General features: G+C 43.7%; 1 protein-coding gene across 1 annotated transcript in view; it reads right to left on the bottom strand.

Moving 5' to 3' along the window:
• Positions 1 to 3480: 3480 nt before the first annotated feature.
• Positions 3481 to 20653, bottom strand: part of SMAD5 (SMAD family member 5) — a 37042-nt gene continuing 19869 nt past the window's right edge. The window contains 6 exon segments of the mRNA XM_033927767.1: positions 3481 to 4003; positions 11588 to 11776; positions 11778 to 11845; positions 14268 to 14489; positions 15967 to 16086; positions 20399 to 20650. Coding sequence (XP_033783658.1) covers positions 3860 to 4003; positions 11588 to 11776; positions 11778 to 11845; positions 14268 to 14489; positions 15967 to 16086; positions 20399 to 20650 — 995 coding nt within the window. The 3' untranslated portion in view covers positions 3481 to 3859.

Below are 20653 nucleotides of genomic sequence, written 5' to 3'. Positions count from 1 at the left end.
TTTGAAGACTGACGCTAGCTTTCACTAAACCGTGGTAGAGCTTCCTACTGTGGGCCAGCGATAAGAAGCTCTACCACGGTTGAGTAAAGGGAGCCCTGAACATGTGGGGCTCTGTAGTCTTTAGGATGTACTGGCATTGTGTATTAAAACTTCAGACTGAAGTATGCCAATGGAGAAAGATGATGAAAGTACTAGGAAAAACTCCACTCATCTGCAGGCCAGAGGGAGGACAATGACACAGGTGTTGAGAAGACGGCACAGGTGAAGGACAAGTATGGGAGATGGCAGCAGTGGCAAGGGTGTAAGGATCAAACAAGCAGTGTATAAGGAGGTAAAAACTGCCCCTTTTACCTACCAAAACAATTAGCCATAGGTCCTTCTAAAGCTGTTTCAATACAACCACTACAAAATCTGGTTTGATGTGCTTTGGAGATCAAGCAAACAAGTGCGATATAATAAAGCAAAGTTTGAGAACAACTGATTTTTATATCAATCAGTCCAACAATTCCTTTGCCTTAAAAGTAGTTAGAAATGTAAGAGTTGCAGTAAAAGTGCATTCTACATTAGGGGGGCGACAGTTTTCGTATCTTACGCATTAGACCTTGATGCATTAGACCTGGAGACAGGCTCACCAACTTTTTTTTTTTTAAGTAGCAGTCAGCTGTCTAATCAACTGAAGCACTAATTTAACATAGGGGTCTTTTTATTAAGGTGTGCTAACCGATTTAGTGCACGCTAAATGCTAAGGCATCCAAATCGTTCGCGCACCTTAATAAAAGGACCCCATAGTGGCACAGTAAATGACAATTAGAAATAAAAACAGTGGCGTATCAAGGGAGGGGGGGCGGTCCACCCCGGGTGCAGCCTTAGTGGTGCACAGCCGGACAGGTCCGGAAAATTCCTGGGCTGCAACGGCACTCAGCAGCATCAGCGCCCCCCCCCCCCCCTTCCGTGACGGCACTCAGCGGCATCAGCGCCCCCCCTGCCCCGCAACAGCACTCAAGTTTGGCCTCCTTCTCCCGGCATCAGCAGAACTTCAGATCGGCAACAGGTGCTCAGTCAAAAGCTTCCCCTGACTGAACTGCCTGGGCAGAAACAGGAAGCTGAGTCAGGGGAAGCTTTTGACTGAGCACCTGTTGCCGATCTGAAGTTCTGCTGATGCCGGGAGAAGGAGGCTGAACTTGAGTGCTGTCGCGGGGCAAGGGGGGGGGGGCGCTGATGCCGCTGAGTGCCGTCGCAGCCCAGGAATTTTCCGGACCTGTCCGGCTGTGCACCCCTCCTAAGGCTGCACCCGGGGCAGGCTGCACCCCCGACCCTACCCTTGGTACGCCACTGAATAAATTTATTGTCTCTGAGCTGACATCACTATATAGGGGGTTTTTTTTAGTGTCAAATGCCTTCACAAATAAAAAAATAGAACTGCTCTGGCAACAGAAGTACGTTACAGGTAAAAATGTAAGCCAAAAGCAAATGCAAATTTAAAACATATGCTGACCTGAAACAATTACAAACTGCTATATTTACATTAAACTATGACGGGCTATAATCAGATTAAGCAGAGGCACAGGTGATTTGGATCACAACGCCAAAAAAACTGCCATCTAAAAAACTAACCCCCTCTTTTTCCAAGGCGCGCTAACCGATGAGCGTGTGCTAATCGAATTAGCGTCCGTTAAACGCTAACGTGTCCATAGACTAACATGCACGCGTTAGCATTTAGCGCGCGCTAAGTCGATTAGCGCACCTTAGTGAAAGACGGCCTAAGTTTAACCTGACCCAACATGAATATGAATAAAGTAACAGAATTGCTTTGGCAGTGCACTATCATTTGTACAGCTTCACGTTTCGGTCGCCTTGCATTCGGCTGATAAAGGAAACTCAGAGGATCTTTTACCAAACTGCAGGAAAAGGTGTCCTTAGCGCAGGGTTATCCCTGCACACTCAGGTCGTTTTTACTGCTGCATTAACCCTTTCAGGACCATAAGGATCGTAGGCCAATTTTTGTGGTTTTGACGACATTTTTATGGTAAAAAGGGCTTGCAGATGCCAAAAAATGGATTTTTTTTGTGAAATATCATTATTTTTTTTTTAAAATCAAACTTCTGGCTTATGGACAGTGTGGCAAGTGAATCTTCTCGTCAATCTGGCAACGACGCTAATGAATGAATGTCGGAACCAGTTTGTTTACATAAAGGCAGTATCATATGGAATCCGTACATATCAAATTTAGAACTGTAGACTATCCCAATCAAAATTTATAGGATTTTAAAGTTATGGGACAAATATGTCCCTTGGTCCTGAAAGGGCTACAGGCTATGCACTAATTTTCCCGTTAGCACATGAGCCCATTCTGCCACCCATTATGTAGGCGTTAAGGGCTTACATGCACACCACGTGTTAATCAGCTAAGCGTGTGTGCCAATGTAGCTGCGTTAATAGATTAGCACAGAACATGTCCACTCTCCGCCTCTACAGCTAAATTTATCTAGCACATGAGTAGCACATATACATGCAAAAATTAGAGCATGCCTCACAGTAAGTCCCTTTTTTTTTTTTTACTGTGGCATGCACACTTTAGTGTTCAAAAGTCATTACATCTGTATTAAAGCGCCCGATTTAGTAATCTTTCTCCCCATCACAGATATAGAACGGAAAAATGCCTTTGGAATCATGCCTAAATCCCAAAAGAAGATGCATCTACAAATTGATTTATAACCTTCCTTTATACTTTTTAGAACAAGGATTAAACTGCAAGAATGAAATAAGATGTTATAAAATGCTGTTCTTGTGTGATAATTATATCTAACTAGTCTTTAAGCCCGTTACATTAACGGGTGCTAGAGATTCCTCGGCTTCCTCCCCCTCCCATCCCGTCAACCCCCTTGTTTCCCTTTGCACAGTCTCCCTGCTTCATCCGCTCCTTCTCCTGCAAGGGCCACCGGAGCAGAGAGGACTGGGCAGAGGGGGCTGCCAGCTGGGGCCGGCGGAGAGGAGCTAGGCGGCTGGAGGAGTAGCAGCAGCCGCTGCCGATTGCAGCCTCCGTCCCGCCTTCGCCTCCCTGGATTTGCTAGAGCGGCCTGCAAGGTTCGCTACAGTGGCTGGCGAACCTCAGCAGGCCGCTTTGAAGAGGACCGGCAGTGGGAGGGAGGAGTCGCTGGCACACGCGCTAGTGCAGGCACCATGAGCACTGGCACAGAAGCACAGCTCACGCCACCAGGACTCACGGATTTTCGACAGCGCATGCGCGCTTAGCCTTTTATTATTATGGATTAGACACAGGATTTTTCACTGCTAAGCCATAGACTAAAGAAACTTTACAAATTTTACACCCCAAAGTTCATTGTTTTATGAATAAAGTATTAAGATTGCCATTACCAATTCTGTTTGTTGTTGTCCGCTTCAAAATACATCATCTCTTGACTCTTGAACAGCCAAATTCTAAATACTGAGTCTCAAGTGAACTTTCTAGTGCCAGATTCATTGCTTCTGAATATATAGCCTTTAATTCCTAACTAAAAATATTCAAAATATTTTCTACCCGACCTAAATACTGTAGCAGATGTTTCCAGTTAAGACAAACATTGATCAAAATCATTAAAAAAAAAAATACATTTAACATTTGTTGGAGATGTTTTTACTGAGGTCTAAAATATTTTAGTGTTGTGATCAATTCTAATTGCAAAGGGGGAAAAAAAACACAATTAAAAATTCAACAAAACTGGTTAAAAGTGTATGGGGGAGTGGGAGGGACTAGAGTGCCAATGCATCTGTTCTCCAATCAGCTCACATTAGCCATAAGAATATTCTCCAGAATCAAAGCAGTTCAAAAAAGATGCTGGAGGATAATATTTCTTCAGTACTATGAAACAGATGAGATTGGATTAAGGGGTGAGCCCATTTGTGTAAGTACTTTGTCCAGCCACTGGAGGGGTCCATGAAGATGAATTTCTATCCAGCACGGGGTGCTCGTCACATCTTGTCGGTGATATTCTGCTCCCCATCCCTTGAAAAGGAACACAGATACACATGAACAAGAAATCAAAATGTCTATTTTCGTCTTGTAAACTATAACATGTGCAAGGAGCTTCTGACTGATCGTGGTAATGTTGATGCTTAAGAAAAAAAACTGCTTATAAGATAATTTAATAAACTGCCCTAAGCTTAGGGTACTGGATTACTTATGGTTTGGTGCTGAAGTTTGGTACCTGAAAATTACATTCCATGTAACAAATTTTTAGCTCACACACGTACCTCCAGTGTTATCAAGGAAATAAAACACTTAGGGGTCCTTTCACTAAGGCGCCCTTAGTAAAAGAACTCCCTAGCTAATGCATGGCTATGAGCTATAATTAGAATTATTTTTCATGCAGCAAATTGCACTAATTAGTGTAACTTTGTCACTTTCCTAAGAATGATGAATCTTTTCACCTCTGGAGAAGTAATATTCTAATGTCCCAGTAGCTTCACTATTGCTTGCTTGCCGGCTTTAAAGCTGATCTCCTGCCCTGGTTTCCGAGGCAAGGCAACCCTCATGCCAGGGACCTAAGCCTGGGAGTAGGCTGCTTCCTTTCTAAGCCGTCCACCTACACTCCCATCTGTTTTAGAGACCTCAATATAGTCCCCTATATGTACCTCATCTGGGAAACGTTATCCTTCAGCATCCACTTGTGATCACTGCTAATTTAAATATGGCATCAGTGAAACTGAAGTCAATGACCTCTTCCGAACACCCACTGTTTTAAAAAGGGTAGTCAGCAGAAGCTAAGCCTGGAAAGTGCGGATAGTTTGGCACAGGGGTTAGAGCTGCAGCACCCTGAGGTTGCGGTTTCAAACCCCACACCACTTCCTGTGACCCTGGCAAGTCACTTAATTCTCCACTGCCCCAGGTACATTAGTCAGATTGTGATCCCACCGTGACAGATAGGGAAAATGCTTATCTGAATAAATCACTTAGGCTATAAGTGGTATATAAAAATAAATAAATAAATCCCCAGGGGGTTTGTAGGTAGATAATTAGGAAAGTGGGTGGAATGAATTAGACCTGGAGTTCTCCCTTGCCAGTCAGGTTTTCAGGATATCCAGAATGAATATGCATGAATTTGCATATATCGGAGGCAGTATGCCCAACTTCTTATGTTGTATAGGCTAAGTATCAGAAGGTTTGAGCCCATTCTTCGGGCTGGTAGGGAAGAGGGAGTGTTTTTACGTTGGGAAGCGCTTGGGTTGATAAGATTTTGCCAATTTTTGGATGGGGGTGAAATGATACTTTTTGAGGAGCGACAGGAGGCTTACCATCTCCTGATGGGTGATGTCTTCCCTTATGTGCAAGTGAAGCATTTTATTGTCACTCAGGGATGGCTTCAGGAGGCCCAGGTGAAACAGAATATCTTGAAAATTTGTGTTTGGCTCTGGGGAAATTGAAAGGACCCATATCTGTTTTATATAGATTAAGTCAGCGAGCCTTTCACAGGTATAATTTTATGTCCCAGTGGGAGGATGATTTGGGTTGTGAACAGACTCGTAATGAATGGAAGAGGATCTTCCCTGAGGTCCAAAAAACTTCTGTATGTGTGTTATTGAAAGAAAATGCATATAAGGTTCTTACTCATTGGTATTATAACCCAGAACGGAAGCTATGTTCCCTGATTTTGCCACTGATGTCTGTTGGCATTGTTTACAGGACAAAGGGACTTTTTTCCACATTTGGTGGTCCTGTGGGAAACAACGCTTTTGGCCTACAACTGTGACCTCCAAGGGCCTAGGCTTGAAAATAACCTTTTCCTTGGACCCCTAAAACTTGCTTACTAGTCCTCCAAAATTGTCAAGGTCATAAGTTGCAGGTTCGTTTAAAACGTATGTGTCTGGCGGCAGCTAAATGTGTTATTACCGCTAAGTGGATGCAATCGTTTGGACCCACGCTGCAGGACTGGCTTTCTAAGTTACATCATTTGGCAGAACTGAAGAAATTATTGATAAACATCATGGACGTTTTGATGCTACTCAAGAAGTAGACTCAACTGGAGTTGACTCAACTGGAGTTGATTTTTTCAAACCAGAGTTGGGGAGACATGATTATTGTTTATAGAATTTCCTTTTATAGGACTTTTTGTAGATTTTTCACTGTTTTTGCTTTGTATTATTTTTTGTGGCTATTTTGCATTTTTGCCTTGGAGTTGGGAAGGGGAGGGTGTTCTTTTTTGGGGTTTTCTTGTATCATTTTGTACTTCTTGGTTTTCTATTGCTGCTACGGATTGTACCACGATATTGTTGAAAACATTTCAATAAAAATTTATGAAAACAACCCCCCCCCAAACAAACAGAACAAATAGGGGTTAGGGAAAACATGACCTATAGACATCCCCTGTGAACTGCAAGTCAAGGCTCTAGCCTATATTTGTTTAAAAAAGGACTACGAAAGGTAAAGCAAACTTGTCTACTTGTAATAGTTGTTTTCCATTGACAATAATAGAATTAATGAGGTATCGAAGCAAGTGATTCACACATTTGGCACTGCTAAGTTATCAAGTGTCCAATCACCATTAGCTGCCCAGTAATGCTCAATCAAATTCATCATTTCTGACTGAGGACTGGTTCAAGTGGTGTGGTCAAGAAAGACACAATAAAACAGGGGAACCAATTCCACAGAAATCGAACAAGCAAGGGCAAAGTGGAAATGTCCAATCAGAATGGTGCACAAAAAAAGTGTCTTTCAACTCATCTGATAAATCCAATGGTCTTTATTCATCCAAAACAAATCGTACATCCAAAGCAACTCAATGACTCGACATGATCATGTTTCGGCCATCCGGAGTCTTAGGAGTCTTTGGGTAGCAAGTAGTCTTTGAATGACAAATGGTCTAAAGTAAAACGATCATATCATTGCTCCGAGTCTGTAAACGCTGCAAAATAACACGGCCATGCATCCATTCTGATTGGACATTTCCACTTTGCCCTTGCTTGCGTGATCAAGAAAGAGCCAAGTAGCTGCTTTGAAAATGCAGTGAAGCAGATTTCAAGAGAGCTTTAGCAGTCATAATGACTTTGATGAAGTTTGACAGATATTTTATTTATTTTAAAAAATGCATTACCCGCTACATCCAACAATTTTGAGAGGATTACAATAAAAACATACCTAATAGTCTTTGGGGACCCCTGACAGAGCCCATGATCTGCTCATATGACCTGCATACATAGTGATAGCCAACTGGCTAATGTGTACTTTGCTACTTTGCTAAGCCAGCTGGAGTCAAAGGAGAAACAGATGGGCAGACTTTCCAATATATTCTGTTCTTGTTAAAGATTAACTAGGCAAAAGCCCATTTGCAATCCAGAGTATGAAGTGACTTCTTGCAAGGATGCTTATGCCATTTAGAATAAACCATAGGCAGCAACTGGGAACCAGGGAGGTCAAGTTCAAATCTTACTGTTGTGCCTTGCAATCTTGGGCAAATCCTTCAGTGCCTGGTGATATACTCTTTTTTTTTTTTTAATCTTTATTCATTTTCAAATCAAACAATAAGTGCACAAAAATATATCATAAAAGTAATTTCCATATAGCACTATAATATCTAACACATAAATCTAATAGTGTAAAATCCCCATCCACCCACCCTTCATCACATTCTCAACTAAAATAGAATATACTATATTATACAACATATTATAACATATTGTATTAAATTATATCCCAAATCCACCCTCCCCCTTGAGTGATGATACACTCTTAAAATGTAAGCCCTCCAGAGACAGGAAAAAAAATGCCTACTAAACCTTTAAGTAGCTCATTTTGAGGGACTATTAAAAACATCAGTAACTAAATCCAAGGTCCTTCTTTTCCATTAAAAATGAAAAGGGAACTACTCTTGATAGGAAATGAAAATTGAAATACTATTTTATTATGACACTGAGTAGAGTTTACCGACTTTTATACGAAAATGGCTACCTTCCAGGTTAGATGCTCGAAACACAAAGAATATAATAAATTCAAATAGTGGTTTCATACGAGACAAAAAGATGATATTCAGGTCTCATGGGATAAAAAGATTTCTTTAAAAAATGTTTGACATGAAGCAGCCTTCTCATGAATTCTGAGACAACGGGATACTGGGAATAAAATGTTCTGTCTAGTGACTCCTGAAATCTTTTTTTCAATCACTTAAAAAAAAGTGCTGCAAGTTTATTAAAAAATTGTTATATCGCATAATCGGGCTTCTAGGCGGTGTACATCAAATAGAAAGGTCATGACAAAGAGTACAAGTTCATTTTACAAGATTTATAGAAAAAAAGACATTACTACAAACAAGTTAGTACAGCATTAAAATAAAAAGACTTGGAAAGACTGGTACAATAGGGAAAGGGGAGGAACTACATTCTTGAAAGGAAAGAACGAAAAGGGAAAAAGGGAGGGAGGGGGTAGAATTAATAAAAGTTATTGAAGGTCGTAAAATACATCCTTAAAAGGATGGTTATAGCCCAAAGGCGTCATTGACCAAGAAGGATTTTAATTTGGACTTCAAATAATTTAGGGATGCCTCTTCTCTTAAGTAATTTGGAATTTAATTCCAGCATGAAGGGGCAGAAACTGAGAAAATGTTAGAACGCATAGTGTTAATGTGCCGTAGGGAGGAAATAGCAAGCAAAGTTCTGAGAAACGGAACGAAGAGATCTTTGCGGGGTATAAGGAATGATTAGTCTGTTAACGAATTCTGGGTGGTTAAGTAGCTCGAGTTTTAAAGGTTAGTAATAAAATTTCATAGGTGATTCTGTATTCAATAATGGTTTTCTTGACCTATTAATCACTTTCTTCCACCTCTCTTAAGTTCAATCAATTTGTACCTTCGTTTAATCTTTTGTAAACCGCATAGAACACGGTACTGCGGTATATAAACTGTTATTATTATTATTCAACTAGTAGCCAATGAAACTTGACCAGCAAGGGGGTTACATGATCAAATTTTCTTGCGTGTGCTGATTATAATCAATGTGTTCTGTAGACGTCTTAATTCTTTTTGCACGTTCTTTGTAGAAATGAGTAGGGTTGCTCTAGCAGAATAGTTATGACTGGAATGGGAGTTAGTAAACTTTTCATTGACATTGCCCAGAGCCACTGTACTGAAGATTCAACAAAAGGACTGAGTTTTGGGACTTCTATGCTAGACAAGTGTCTATGGCTGCTCCATGCTAGAATGCTGATGAGACCTTAGGTACAGAAGAAGGATCAGGAGTCCTTCTGCTTCAGAACCCCCACACCAAAACCGGAGATACTACTTTTGCAAGGTAGAAGGACAAGAAAAAGAAATACAACAAAGGTGACCTGTGGTGCGCAATAACTTTTGATTTTAGTTATTCCAGTGGCCGAGAGTCTACTTTGTTCAGTGGACACATTTTTATTTTTTTATCTTGATTTTCATTCATTTTCAAGCAATATGATAATAAGGCGACAAATTAGTAGATATTAGTTTTTATCATAAGCTCAAGATTCAGTAGATTTTATCATAAGCTCAAGATTCAAATTAGTAGATACTAAGCTCAAGATTCAAATTAATAGATATTAGTTTTTATCATAAGCTCAAGATTCAGACTTCTAAGGCGTGCCAAAGCTGCCAAAACATGTATGTGTCGAGTCTTGGTCGATGCAATAAAGTTATTGAGCACCACAGATCACCTTTGTTGGGGGGGGGGGGTTATTTTTTTTGTCCTTCTTCAGAACAGCACCATGACTATGTTGGCTAGCACAAAAAAATACCTGTTCCAAGCGAATCAGCACCAGTACCAACAAACCGCTGTAGTTCTTTATTCTAGACACTAGATCTCAAACATCAGCACTGGACCCAGAACTAAAGCTTGAGTTGCAGATTGCTTAATTTAAATTTTCTCCCAGAGTTTTACTCAAGGGCTTCTGCTGGTGGAAATCTGACTGGATATGATGGAGAGGCATCTGGGCTCGCAGCACAGGGGAAAGGGAATGGCCGTTTTCAGCAAGCCAGCTTGTGTGTGTATTTTAATAACAGTGTGTTTATTTAAAAAATGACATGCTAATGCTGTGACCTCCCACGATTTTGCCGGGGACCGTGTCTAAAATTAGCAGATGCCTGGGCTTCACACCGAGAGGGGAAAAATTTGTTCCTGCTCCTGAGGAATAAACAAACGGAACTTTGTCAGGCAGTAACTTGAACTCCCCTAGATTCAGATAAGTTTTTGAAATTCAAAAAGGCTTGTTTTGGGGTTGTTTGTTTTTTTACAGAGTTTTGATTTCTTTGGTCATTTTAGTATTAGCTTTAACGGAGAAGATCTGATAGTAGTCTGGGGACCAATAAATATATGAACTGTTTTTCACAAAGACAGCAGCATACATTATTAAAAGAGAACTTTTGATATATAATTTTACTAGTCATTAAGCCCGTTACATTAATGGGTGCTAGAATATATGTCTGTCTGTCTTTCTGTCTCTCTCCCTCCTGCTGTCTCTCTCTCTCCCTGGTCCCCTTTCTCTGTCTGTCTTTCTGTCCCTCTCCCTGCGTCTTTCTTCCTTTCTTTCTGTCTCCCTCCGTCCCGCTGTCTGTCTGTCATTCTTTCCCTCCTTTTCCCTGTGCAGCAGCATTTCCACCCCACTTCCCTGTGCAGCAGCAACAGCATTTTCCTCCTTCCCCCCCCCACCTTCTTGTGCTGAAACAGCAGCGGTATTTCACTTCCCCTCCAGATTCCTGTGCAGCAGTAGCAGCATTTTCCTCCACCCTCCCTTCCCTTCTCTTACCGCGATCTGGCCTGCTCCATTCGGCCCCTCCCCCTTCTTTTACTGCGTTTTGTCCTGCTTCGATCTGACCTGCTCCATTCGGCCCCAACCCTTCCCTTCCCGCAGTCTAGCCTGTTCATGCCCCTCCCTTCCCTTATTGCGTTCCTGTGGCTGGAGTCCTCTTCTTTGTCAGCCCCCCTTCCCTTCCCGCGGGCTGGCCTGTTGCGGCCGAAGGTTTTTTTTTTTTAAGTTTAAAAGTGCCGCGGCGGCTCCTCTCACGATCCCCGCCAGCGTCGGAAGCCTTCTCTGACGCTGGTGCGGCTCGTGAGAGGAGCCGACACCGCAGCTTTTAATTTTTGCTTGAGGAGGTGGAGAGCAGGAAGTCCAGCGCTGCAGGCCAGTCCTGGCGGCCATGGAGAGAGGGAGCGATATATGTGCGCATGCGCACTCCTGCCGCCATAGACCTACTGATCACAGATCAGAGATGACGGAACCATGCAGGTAAGAGTGCGCATGCGCGGCTAGGGTTTTATTATATAGGATAAAAATTATTGTGAGGGGTTATGATATACGGAGCGAACTCAGTAAGGCAGAAGTACAAACTATTGCCACATCTGAGTTACTGGCTCGGGGGTAAAAACTGCTTTATTCAGCAAGTGCAGTTCCCCAGGACTGAGGTCACCAATATTGTAAATGATCAATTTGACGAATGATGCACAAGATTGCTCCAGAATGAAATCGGATCATAGGGCTTAGCCCCTTGCACTAATTTAGACATTGTCAATTTTTTTTGCAACTACAATTATTTTTTTGCAACCTGCAGAGTGAACCTAAAATGTTCCAATCCAGACTTACCTTCACAAAACTCATTCGGATGGTGCACATTTTGGTAAGTTCATACACAGCTTCAAAGCCGTGGTTGACGGACTGTGCTAAGAGCTGAGCAAATTCTTGGTTGTTAAAAATCTTCAGGCTGCACCCGCTCGGAATTTTACACACTGTTGTAGGGTGAAAGCCATGGTGGAAGTTGCAGTTCCTACTCTGCCACGAATATGCTGCTGTCACTAAGACACTCCGCGTAGACCTCCCCTCCCACATAGTAAAGGTGAACACCTTAAATTAAACAAAAAAAGAGATATATATATAAAGAATTTAACAAAAACCACCCCCTTCAAATGTATACTATGCTGAACTATTGCACAATGAAGAGACTTCTGTAATTGCAATCAAAAAACCCCTGGATTCTGTATAAGTCATCCAATGTTTGGCATGGATCCCAGAGTCCCAAGTAAACTAATTAACCAATTAAGTGCCATCTATAATCGGCGTTAATTATTGCCTATTAAGTGCTTGTTAAGACTTACGTGCGGATCTGCCCTATACTATAATATACGCGCCTAAATTTCATAGCATGCAATGCCAAAGGGGCGTGGCCACGGCAGGGGCCTAGATGAGTCAGAGACGTTCCCAGAATTTAGGCGCCATGTTACAGAAGACCTGTATTTGCATGCTTAGCTGCCATCCGTTGGGTGCAAACATTTACGTCGGCTTTTGGCAGGTGTTAATTGCTTACACGCAAAGTTAGGCATGAAATCCACGCTAACCTAGTATTCTGTGAAGGTCGCAGAATTTCCTTTACAGAACACTAGCTTAGTGCAGATCAATAGAGTAGTAAAGGGGGGGGGGGAAGTCCACCCCAAGCGTTGTCTTGGTGGGGGCGCCGGCACCTCTCCGCCTCCCCACGCCACGCTTGCGCCCTCCATTCCCCGCCCTCCCGTACCTCTTTAAAATGTTTGCCAGCACGAGCGACTACTCTAGTTTGCTGCTCGCGCAGGCCTGGCTCCCTCTGAAATCACTTTTGGGTCGCGGGGGCCAGGAAGTGACATCAGAGGGAAAGCCAGCACAAGCAGCAGTCCAGAAAAGCTGCTTGCGCTGGTGAAAATTTAACGAGGTATGGGGCTGGGAAGGGTAGGGTGCAAGTGGGGGTGTGGAAGGAGTGGGGGAGAGGGTGCAGGGGGGCTGGTGCAGAAGGAGCAGGGAGGGCATTGGCACAGATCTTAACAGCACCTACATTGGATGCCATCTGCTAATCTGGTCTGTACTGTCTTAAATAAGGCCCTCTTTTATGAAGCCGTTGTAGCGAGTGCTACGTGGCCTTTTAAATCCCTACGGACTTTGGGGCAGTTACCGCAGCGGCTCGCGCTAATCTGCTTCGTAAAAGAGGCCCTAAGTGAACTGTGTCCGGGATGTCATCTTTGCTTTATAGAACATTCCTGTTTACAGCTAATTAACTTTTTTTCTCATATTCTTGTACCGTATGCCTCTAGTATAATGACCAGCCACCAGATGTCCTCCTCCTATCATTTATAGTGACCAAATGTGTAACTTTGTTTTTAATAAATAGCTCAAAAAGGCAGCAAAGTTAACATGTGCCCCCTCCACAGGTATATACTACTGCATTATGTTGTAAGGAAACACTAGTTGAAAACAATAAAAGTTGTGTCTATCCCCCCAAAAAACACTCCACTCCCTTAAAAATGGAGTCGGATAAGACTGCTGAAGATAACAAAAAAAGAAACCCACTTTAGGAACCTTGATTTTAAATACGCATGATCCGATTGGAAGGGCAACTGGTATAACTTTATCTACATATATACAAATGTAAAAATTCATGGGATACAATTCTTAAAGGCTGGAAAATGTTCCACTCTGTATTAATACTTACTGTAAAAAGGTCTAAGCGGGTTACAATGAAATAATGCCTAAAAGGAAAGGAACACCCAGAGACAGAGCTAATAAGTTCTACCGTATTTTCACGCATATAACGTGCGCGTTATATACGATTTTACAAACCGAGTATAACCATGTGCGTTATATATATGTGAGCGCGTTATACAATTTTTTTTTTCAGTGCGATCCGGCATCCTCCCCCCCGCTCGCGTCATCCCTCCTCCCCCGCGATCCTACATCTCCCCCATCACCGCAAAGACATCGGTCACTTACCCGATTGAGTACCGGCACCAGCACCAATGCACAGGATGTGCCAGTGCCAGTGCCCGAAGATCCTCCCTTGTTGGGCTGGGCTGGGCTGGGCGGTGCGAGGCAGATCCGCCCTCTTCCCTGTGCCGGGCTGGACTGGGCTTTGAGCATTTGCGCATGCTCAAAGCCTTCTGGTCTCGCTCTCTCCGAGATTCTGAATCTGAGAATCTCGGAGAGAGCGAGACCAGAAGGCTTTGAGCATGCGCAAATGCTCAAAGCCCAGTCCAGCCCGGCACAGGGAAGAGGGAGGATCTCCCTCGCACCGCCCAGCCCAGCCCAGCCCATACAAATATATTTTAATAAGACCATTTTTTCTCACATGGGACAGCTCTGGTTTTCTGACACCCCGTTGTGCAGTTTCACCTGAGAGACCTGTGCCAATGAAAGTCTGGTGCTCAAATACATTTTTGAGGCCTGCACCCTTCCAACTAACAGTGCTAGAAGACCTAGGTTTCTTGGTAAATCCTTATACACAATGGGCTGGGTCAAAGATTACCTTTTCCAATATGTCGCCTGGTGTTTTCAATTGTTGAGTTGCGATTGACGTTAGACAGTAAACCAAGACAGAACCGGTTCTTATTGTTAGAAGGATCGGTAAATCCGTCTACTAGAATGCTGGTTGAAGATGCATGGAAGGCCTCACCAACACGGTTGTTTAACTCATAATACACAATGGAGCACCAGTGCTTAGGTTCTTCATAAGCAACTGGTTGAACATCTGTCAACAAAACAAACATGTCAATTAGATAAATTATTTCAAAATGAATACAGTAAAATCTTGGATTGCAAGTAACTTAGTTTGCAAGTGTTTTGCAAGACAAGCAAAACATTTTATTAAATTTTAACTTGATATACAAACAATGTCTTGCAATACAAGTACCAGTACATACAGTATACACACATCACAACTGAGCTGATGGTTCTCTCTCTGACACTGCAAGAGTGTAGTGACTGTTCTAAACAAGCAAAGTCTTGCAATACCGAGTTTCCAAGTTTTATTAAAATTTGTCATCCCGCTTATCAGATTTCTAAGCGGCTTAAAGTAATAAAATTTATTAAAATGGAGGGATATACAAACAATAGTCATACAGTATACATGAGTCACATCATCACAAATGAGCCGACGGTTCTTCTCTCTCTGACTCTGCGGGAGTGTAATGACTGTTCTAAATGAGCGAGGTCTTGCAATACTAGTACGTATAGTATTTTGTATTCAAGATTTTGGGTTGTGGAACGAATCGTCTGAGTTTCCATTATTTCTTATGGGGAAATTCGCTTTGATATACGAGTGTTTTGGATTACAAACATGTTTTTGGAACGAATTACGCTCGTAAACCAAGGTTTTACTGTATTTTGAAAATTTGAATATTAACATTAGTGCTACACAGAACTATGTGCATGTAACATATGGAAGTTTTAAAAATAGTCCTTCAGGAACCTCTTAGGTTCCATAACATATATTGAAAATTTGGCATGGATAGTATAAACGCAAAAGCTGTTAGTCAAAGACATGGCAATTTCACAAGCTAAAAACCAGCAGTAATAGAATAGTGAGGATATAAAAAAAACCCAGCAAATTCAAACAAGCTGATTTGTTTTCCAATATTTGAGATTATTCTTTTCTTTTTTTTTAATTTCTTTATTCATTATAAATTTTCAAACAAGTGTACAATAATTCAATTCATAATATACATTTCCACTTGAAATTATTACAAATTTCACACCACAAAAATTATCTCCCTCAACCCCTAACACATATCTTTATAAATATCCAACACTTATAAACTCCCCCCACCCCCCCCACATATACATAATAAATGGGGTTAAATACAAATTATTTATTATAATAATCTATTTACTATAATAATCTATTAATGGCCCCCAAACATTTTTAAATTTATTAAAATATCCTTTTTTAATTGCCAATGTTTTTTCCATTTCATACATATGACACACCGAACTCCACCAAAAGCAGTAATTTAACCCTCTATAGTCCTTCCAGTTGTATGTTATTTGTTGAATGGCAACTCCTGTTAAAATCATTAAAAGCTTGTTATTATTAGAGGATAACTGACACTTAGCCCTCATAGACACCCCAAATAAAATTGTGGCATAGGACAGGGCTACATGATTTTCCAATATTTGAGATTATTCTATAAAATATTTATATGCAATTGTATTTTACTATATCTTACCTCTACTAGACACTGCTGGCAAAATTGGTGGAATCATAATGCTACTCGTATCCATGGACTGTGAATTATCTTGTCCCATCGGCTCTTCTGGAGGCATATAAGCTGGTGGTGGAGTATCAGCTAAGACAAAAAGACAGAACGTTACCTGAAGCCTCCAAACGGTAAACAATCGTCCAAAACACGAGCATTGCTTGTATGCTTCACAAACAAAAAATTTGGCATCTGTCCTGTGCTCAAATTGGGGTCAGTTGACTGCACCTTTTTCTGACTGTACGTGCATTTTTTTCCTTAGGTTAGATAAAAAGGTGACTTATCTCAGCTTGTGCTATCCAATTTTGCTTATACTGTATTCCATTTCAGTTTGTTCCCATTACTATTAAAATAAGGTGCATTACGCAATATGTGGGGAGTGTGTGGTGCAGTGGTTAGAGCTACAGCCTCATCACCCTGAGGTTGTGGGTTCAAATCCCACACTGCTCCCTTAGAGCCTGGGCAAGTCACTTAATCCTCCAATGCCCCAGGTACATTAAATAGCTAGTGAGCCCACCAGGACAGACAGGGAAAAATGCTTCTAATACCTGCATGTCAACCACTTAGGCTATAAGTGGTATATAAATCCTATATAATGAAACCCTAAGCGCACATGCGCACTTAGGGTTTCGTGTTCCCTGCTGCCGTGGTTTGTGATCCATGGCCGTGTTCCATTTTAGAACCCGGCGGCAGGGAACATTCTGACCACTCCCCTCCTCCCGCTCTAACTCACCATTTGTCCAGGCAAGCTCTGTCCCTGCCCGCATTCTTGGCAGGGAACACACCTCCCACCCTCACTCCTACTGCCGATCCTCCTCTTCAGAGCAGCCTGTCCTGCCCTCACTCGCCGCCGCCGCTGCCGCTGATGCTCTTCTAAAGAGTAGCTTGCGATGGTGGCCAGCTTTAGCGAACCTCGCAGGCCGCTCTCCAACCTCGGTAGCACATTTCCTCTGACGCATGGGATCGCGTCAGAGGGAACGTGCTACCGAGGTTGGAGAGCAGCCTGCGAGGTTCGCTAAAGCCGGCCACCACGATCGCAGGCTGCTTTGAAGAGGAGCAGGCCAGAAGATGCCGGGATGGAGGGAAGGTAAGAAGCGGATCAATACCGGGGGCCAGGGGGAGAGGGAAAGGGGGCTGCTTTGGGGGAGGGGTGTGCTGGAGGGAGACAGAAGGGGCCATGGAGAGATAGGGAGAGGGAAAGGGGGCTGCTTTGGGGGAGAGGTGTGCTGGGGACAGACAGTTTTGCTCGGGGGGAAGACAGAAGGGGCCATGGAGAGACAAGGAGAGGGAAAGGGTGCTGCGGACAGACAGCTTTGCTCTGGAGGGGGGAAGACAGAAGAGGGCCATGGAGAGAGAGGGAAAGGGGGCTGCTTTGGGGGGAGGTTTGTGCTGGGGGCAAACAGCTCTTGGGGGGAAGACAGAAGAGGGCCATGGAGAGACAGGGAGAGGGAAAGGGGGCTGCTTTGGGGGGAGGTGTGTGCTGGGGGCAGACAGTTTTGCTCGGGGAGGAAGACAGAAGGGGCCATGGAGAGACAGGGAGAGGGAAAGGCTGCTTTGGGGGAAGGGGTGTGCTTTGGGCAAACAGCTTTGCTCTGAGGGGGAAAGACAGAAGAGGGCCATGGAGAGACAGGGAGAGGGAAAGGGGGCTGCTGTGGGGGGAGGTGTGTGCTGGGGGCAGACAGCTTTGCTCGGGGGGGGGGGGGAAGACAGAAGGACACAGACAGCGGCCAAGGAGAGAGAGATAAAGAAACAGACAGACAGACACATCTATTCTAGCACCCGTTAATGTAACGGGCTTAAAGACTAGTACTTAAATAAATAAATATGCAAAATGTTGACATTAATGCACAATCAATTAGAGGCAAACTACTTACAATGTTCTCCTGTACTTAGGTGTACTGCTTTATCATATTCATATTTTTCGGCTGTAATTGTATAATGATACTTGCCTATGTCCAGGTTAATCTTGGATGAATTGCTTCAAAAAGGTGGTAAATAAATCTAACAAAATAAACTTACAGCCTCTTTTACAAAGGCACGCTAGCGGCTGCACTGCGCTAACGGCCCAGAAGCCCATAGAGATTTAAAGGGCTTCAGGGCTATTGTCGCGCGGCTTTGTAAAAGAGGCCGTTAGTAGTCCTTTAACTAAGGTGCAGTAGCTGTGTTAGCGTGCTCTAAAAATCAGGGCGCGCAAAATGCTAACGCAAGCCAACGCGTCCACAGGATCTAATGGACGCTTTAGCTTGTGTTAGCGTTTAGACGGCTAGCGCGCCTTAGGAAAATGACCCCTTAGTAGTCCTTTTACTAAGGTGCGGTAGCCGTTTTAGCGCACGCTAAATGCTAACACGCGCCAATGCGTCCATAGGATATAATGGACACGTTAACATGCATTAGCTAGCACGCCTTAGTAAAAGAACCCCTTAGCTTATAAATAAATAACTTTTACTTATTGACAAAACCCATAGCAAGGGATGGGAAAAGTACAGTGGTACCTCAGTTTGCGAGTAACCCGGTTTGCGAGTGTTTTGCAAGACGAGCAAAACACTCAGCAAATTTTTGACTTGCAAACCGAGCACTGCCCCGATCAACGAGCCCTTACAGGGGATTCCTCTTCCATCTTCCGGCCAGCCTTTTACATCGGGTGCCTTACGCAGGTTGCAAGACCTCTGTCTGGGCCTGCGTGGCCGGGTGCTGTCCCGCCTGTGCATTGCGTGTGACGCGCAGAGCGTCAATCATCAGCATTGTGCGTGTCGTGCACGGCGTGCAGGTGGGGCGGTGCTCGGCTGCGTGGGCTCGGGTTGGGGCTCTCCAGCATGCGAGGGGCATCCGACGTGAAGGGCTGGCCGGCGGCTGGCATCCCCCCTCCCGAAGCGGCACTGTGGGGTTCTTCGTCAGATGACCCACGGAGGAGGCAGATGGAGGAGATGGCGCTGCAGCACCCGGCACCCGACAGGTATAGACCCCGGGTTCTAGACCGAATCATCTGAGTTTCCATTATCCCCAATGGGGAACTTTGTTTTGGTAAACGAGCATTTTGGATTACGAGCATGCTCCTGGAACGGATTATGCTCGTAATCCAAGGTACCACTGTACTATAATGAAATATCCCAGACCTATCTCAACATTTTTTTTACTGGGGGGGGCAGGGTTACTTGAAGAAGGCGCACATCACTTCAAAAGAAAGAAAAGGGAAAGAAATTCTAATAGCTGGAAAATGTACTTAGCTAAAATATTTTATCAGTTGGTTGGCAGCAGAATACAAAACCAGAATCTAATTCTAAGTAATTATGAGCTTGCACCCTCCGGAGTGGAGTATATCAACAATTAGTGAAGTAGGCATGCACATCCTGCTATAAAAGACTATGAGAACAGACTCCCAGTAACACAGGGCCTGCTATGGTGGGCATGGCCATATGAAACTAGAGCCCCAGGGTACCAGCGGGAACTCTGAAGTCGGTATGGTAGTGGACCAAATAACCAAATTTTCAAGTTTTATTAGGATTTTATATACCGCCTATCAAGATTATCTAAGCGGTTTTACAATCAGGAACTCAAGCATTTTCCCTATCTGTCCCAGTGGGCTCACAATCTAACGTACCTGGGGCTATGGAGGATTAAGTGACTTGCCCAGGGTCACAAGGAGCAGCACGGGGTTTGAACCCACAACCTCAGGGTGTTGAGGCTACAGTGAACCAGAGGCCAGTAGATGGGGAAAGGACAAGCTTCCCACCATCTAGGAGGGCAGCGGCAACAAAAGGGCTGAGGTCGTTGCCCAGAGAGGAAGTGGGAGGGGTAGAAGGGGTGGACTAATATGGACAGGGACGTAGGCCCAAGGGACAGTGAAGGCGAGGTGGCTAGGAGCAGGGCGGAGGCTGCAGTTCGGCCTTTGCAACGGAGCATCGCAGCATCCCCTCCCTCCCCAATAGATACTCGTCACAGCTATAAATGTAATGGAGGAGATCATAGTGGGGTCATAGGCACAGCATGCAGTCAAGAAAGTACACGGCATTACATTGGTTAGTAGCAAAAGAACTGGCAACGTATAGTACAGAAGAAACAGGTGACCAGAACACTCAAAGAGGCAGGCCTCCCTGCTTGGACTGCGGGGAGACCGTGTGGTATTGATTTCGACAACCGACAGGTGAATGGCCCCTTCCTTGAAGGGGATGGGAAGAAGGCAGAGGGGCAGCTTGAATGGCTCTCCCAGGAGAACAACAGTAGAGTAGCCCGGCCAGATATGCTGGGCAATCTATGGATGAGTTGCTAGTTATAAGAATTGATATGCAGCAATATGTTTTGCAATGGTAGCTAAAATATTCCTTGTGAATGGATATGATGACACACAAAAAAGCTAATAAAGAAACAGGATTACAAGTACATATTAACACTGATTGTTTCTTACCTGGCAACTGAAATGGACTGGCTGGTCCAGAACTTGCAGGAGAGCTGGGGTAAGTACTACTGGCAGGAGATGGAGGATAGGGGCTGTTTGGTGAGATGGGAAATGGTGTGCTGTTAGGTTGCTGGAAAGAATCCGGAAAGGTGGCATTGTGTGGCATATGCGGTTCATTGTGGCTTAAGTTTCTGAACTGAACCAGAAGACTGTGCTGGGGATTGAATTCGCTATGCCTTGGAACTAGAACTGGTGGTAAAACTG

The sequence above is a fragment of the Geotrypetes seraphini genome, chromosome 18 (genome assembly GCF_902459505.1).
Source record: "Geotrypetes seraphini chromosome 18, aGeoSer1.1, whole genome shotgun sequence".
NCBI classification, from domain to species: Eukaryota; Metazoa; Chordata; class Amphibia; order Gymnophiona; family Dermophiidae; genus Geotrypetes; species Geotrypetes seraphini.
Note: the sequence above shows the minus strand (reverse complement) of the source record. Positions and strands in the feature narration are given on the sequence as shown.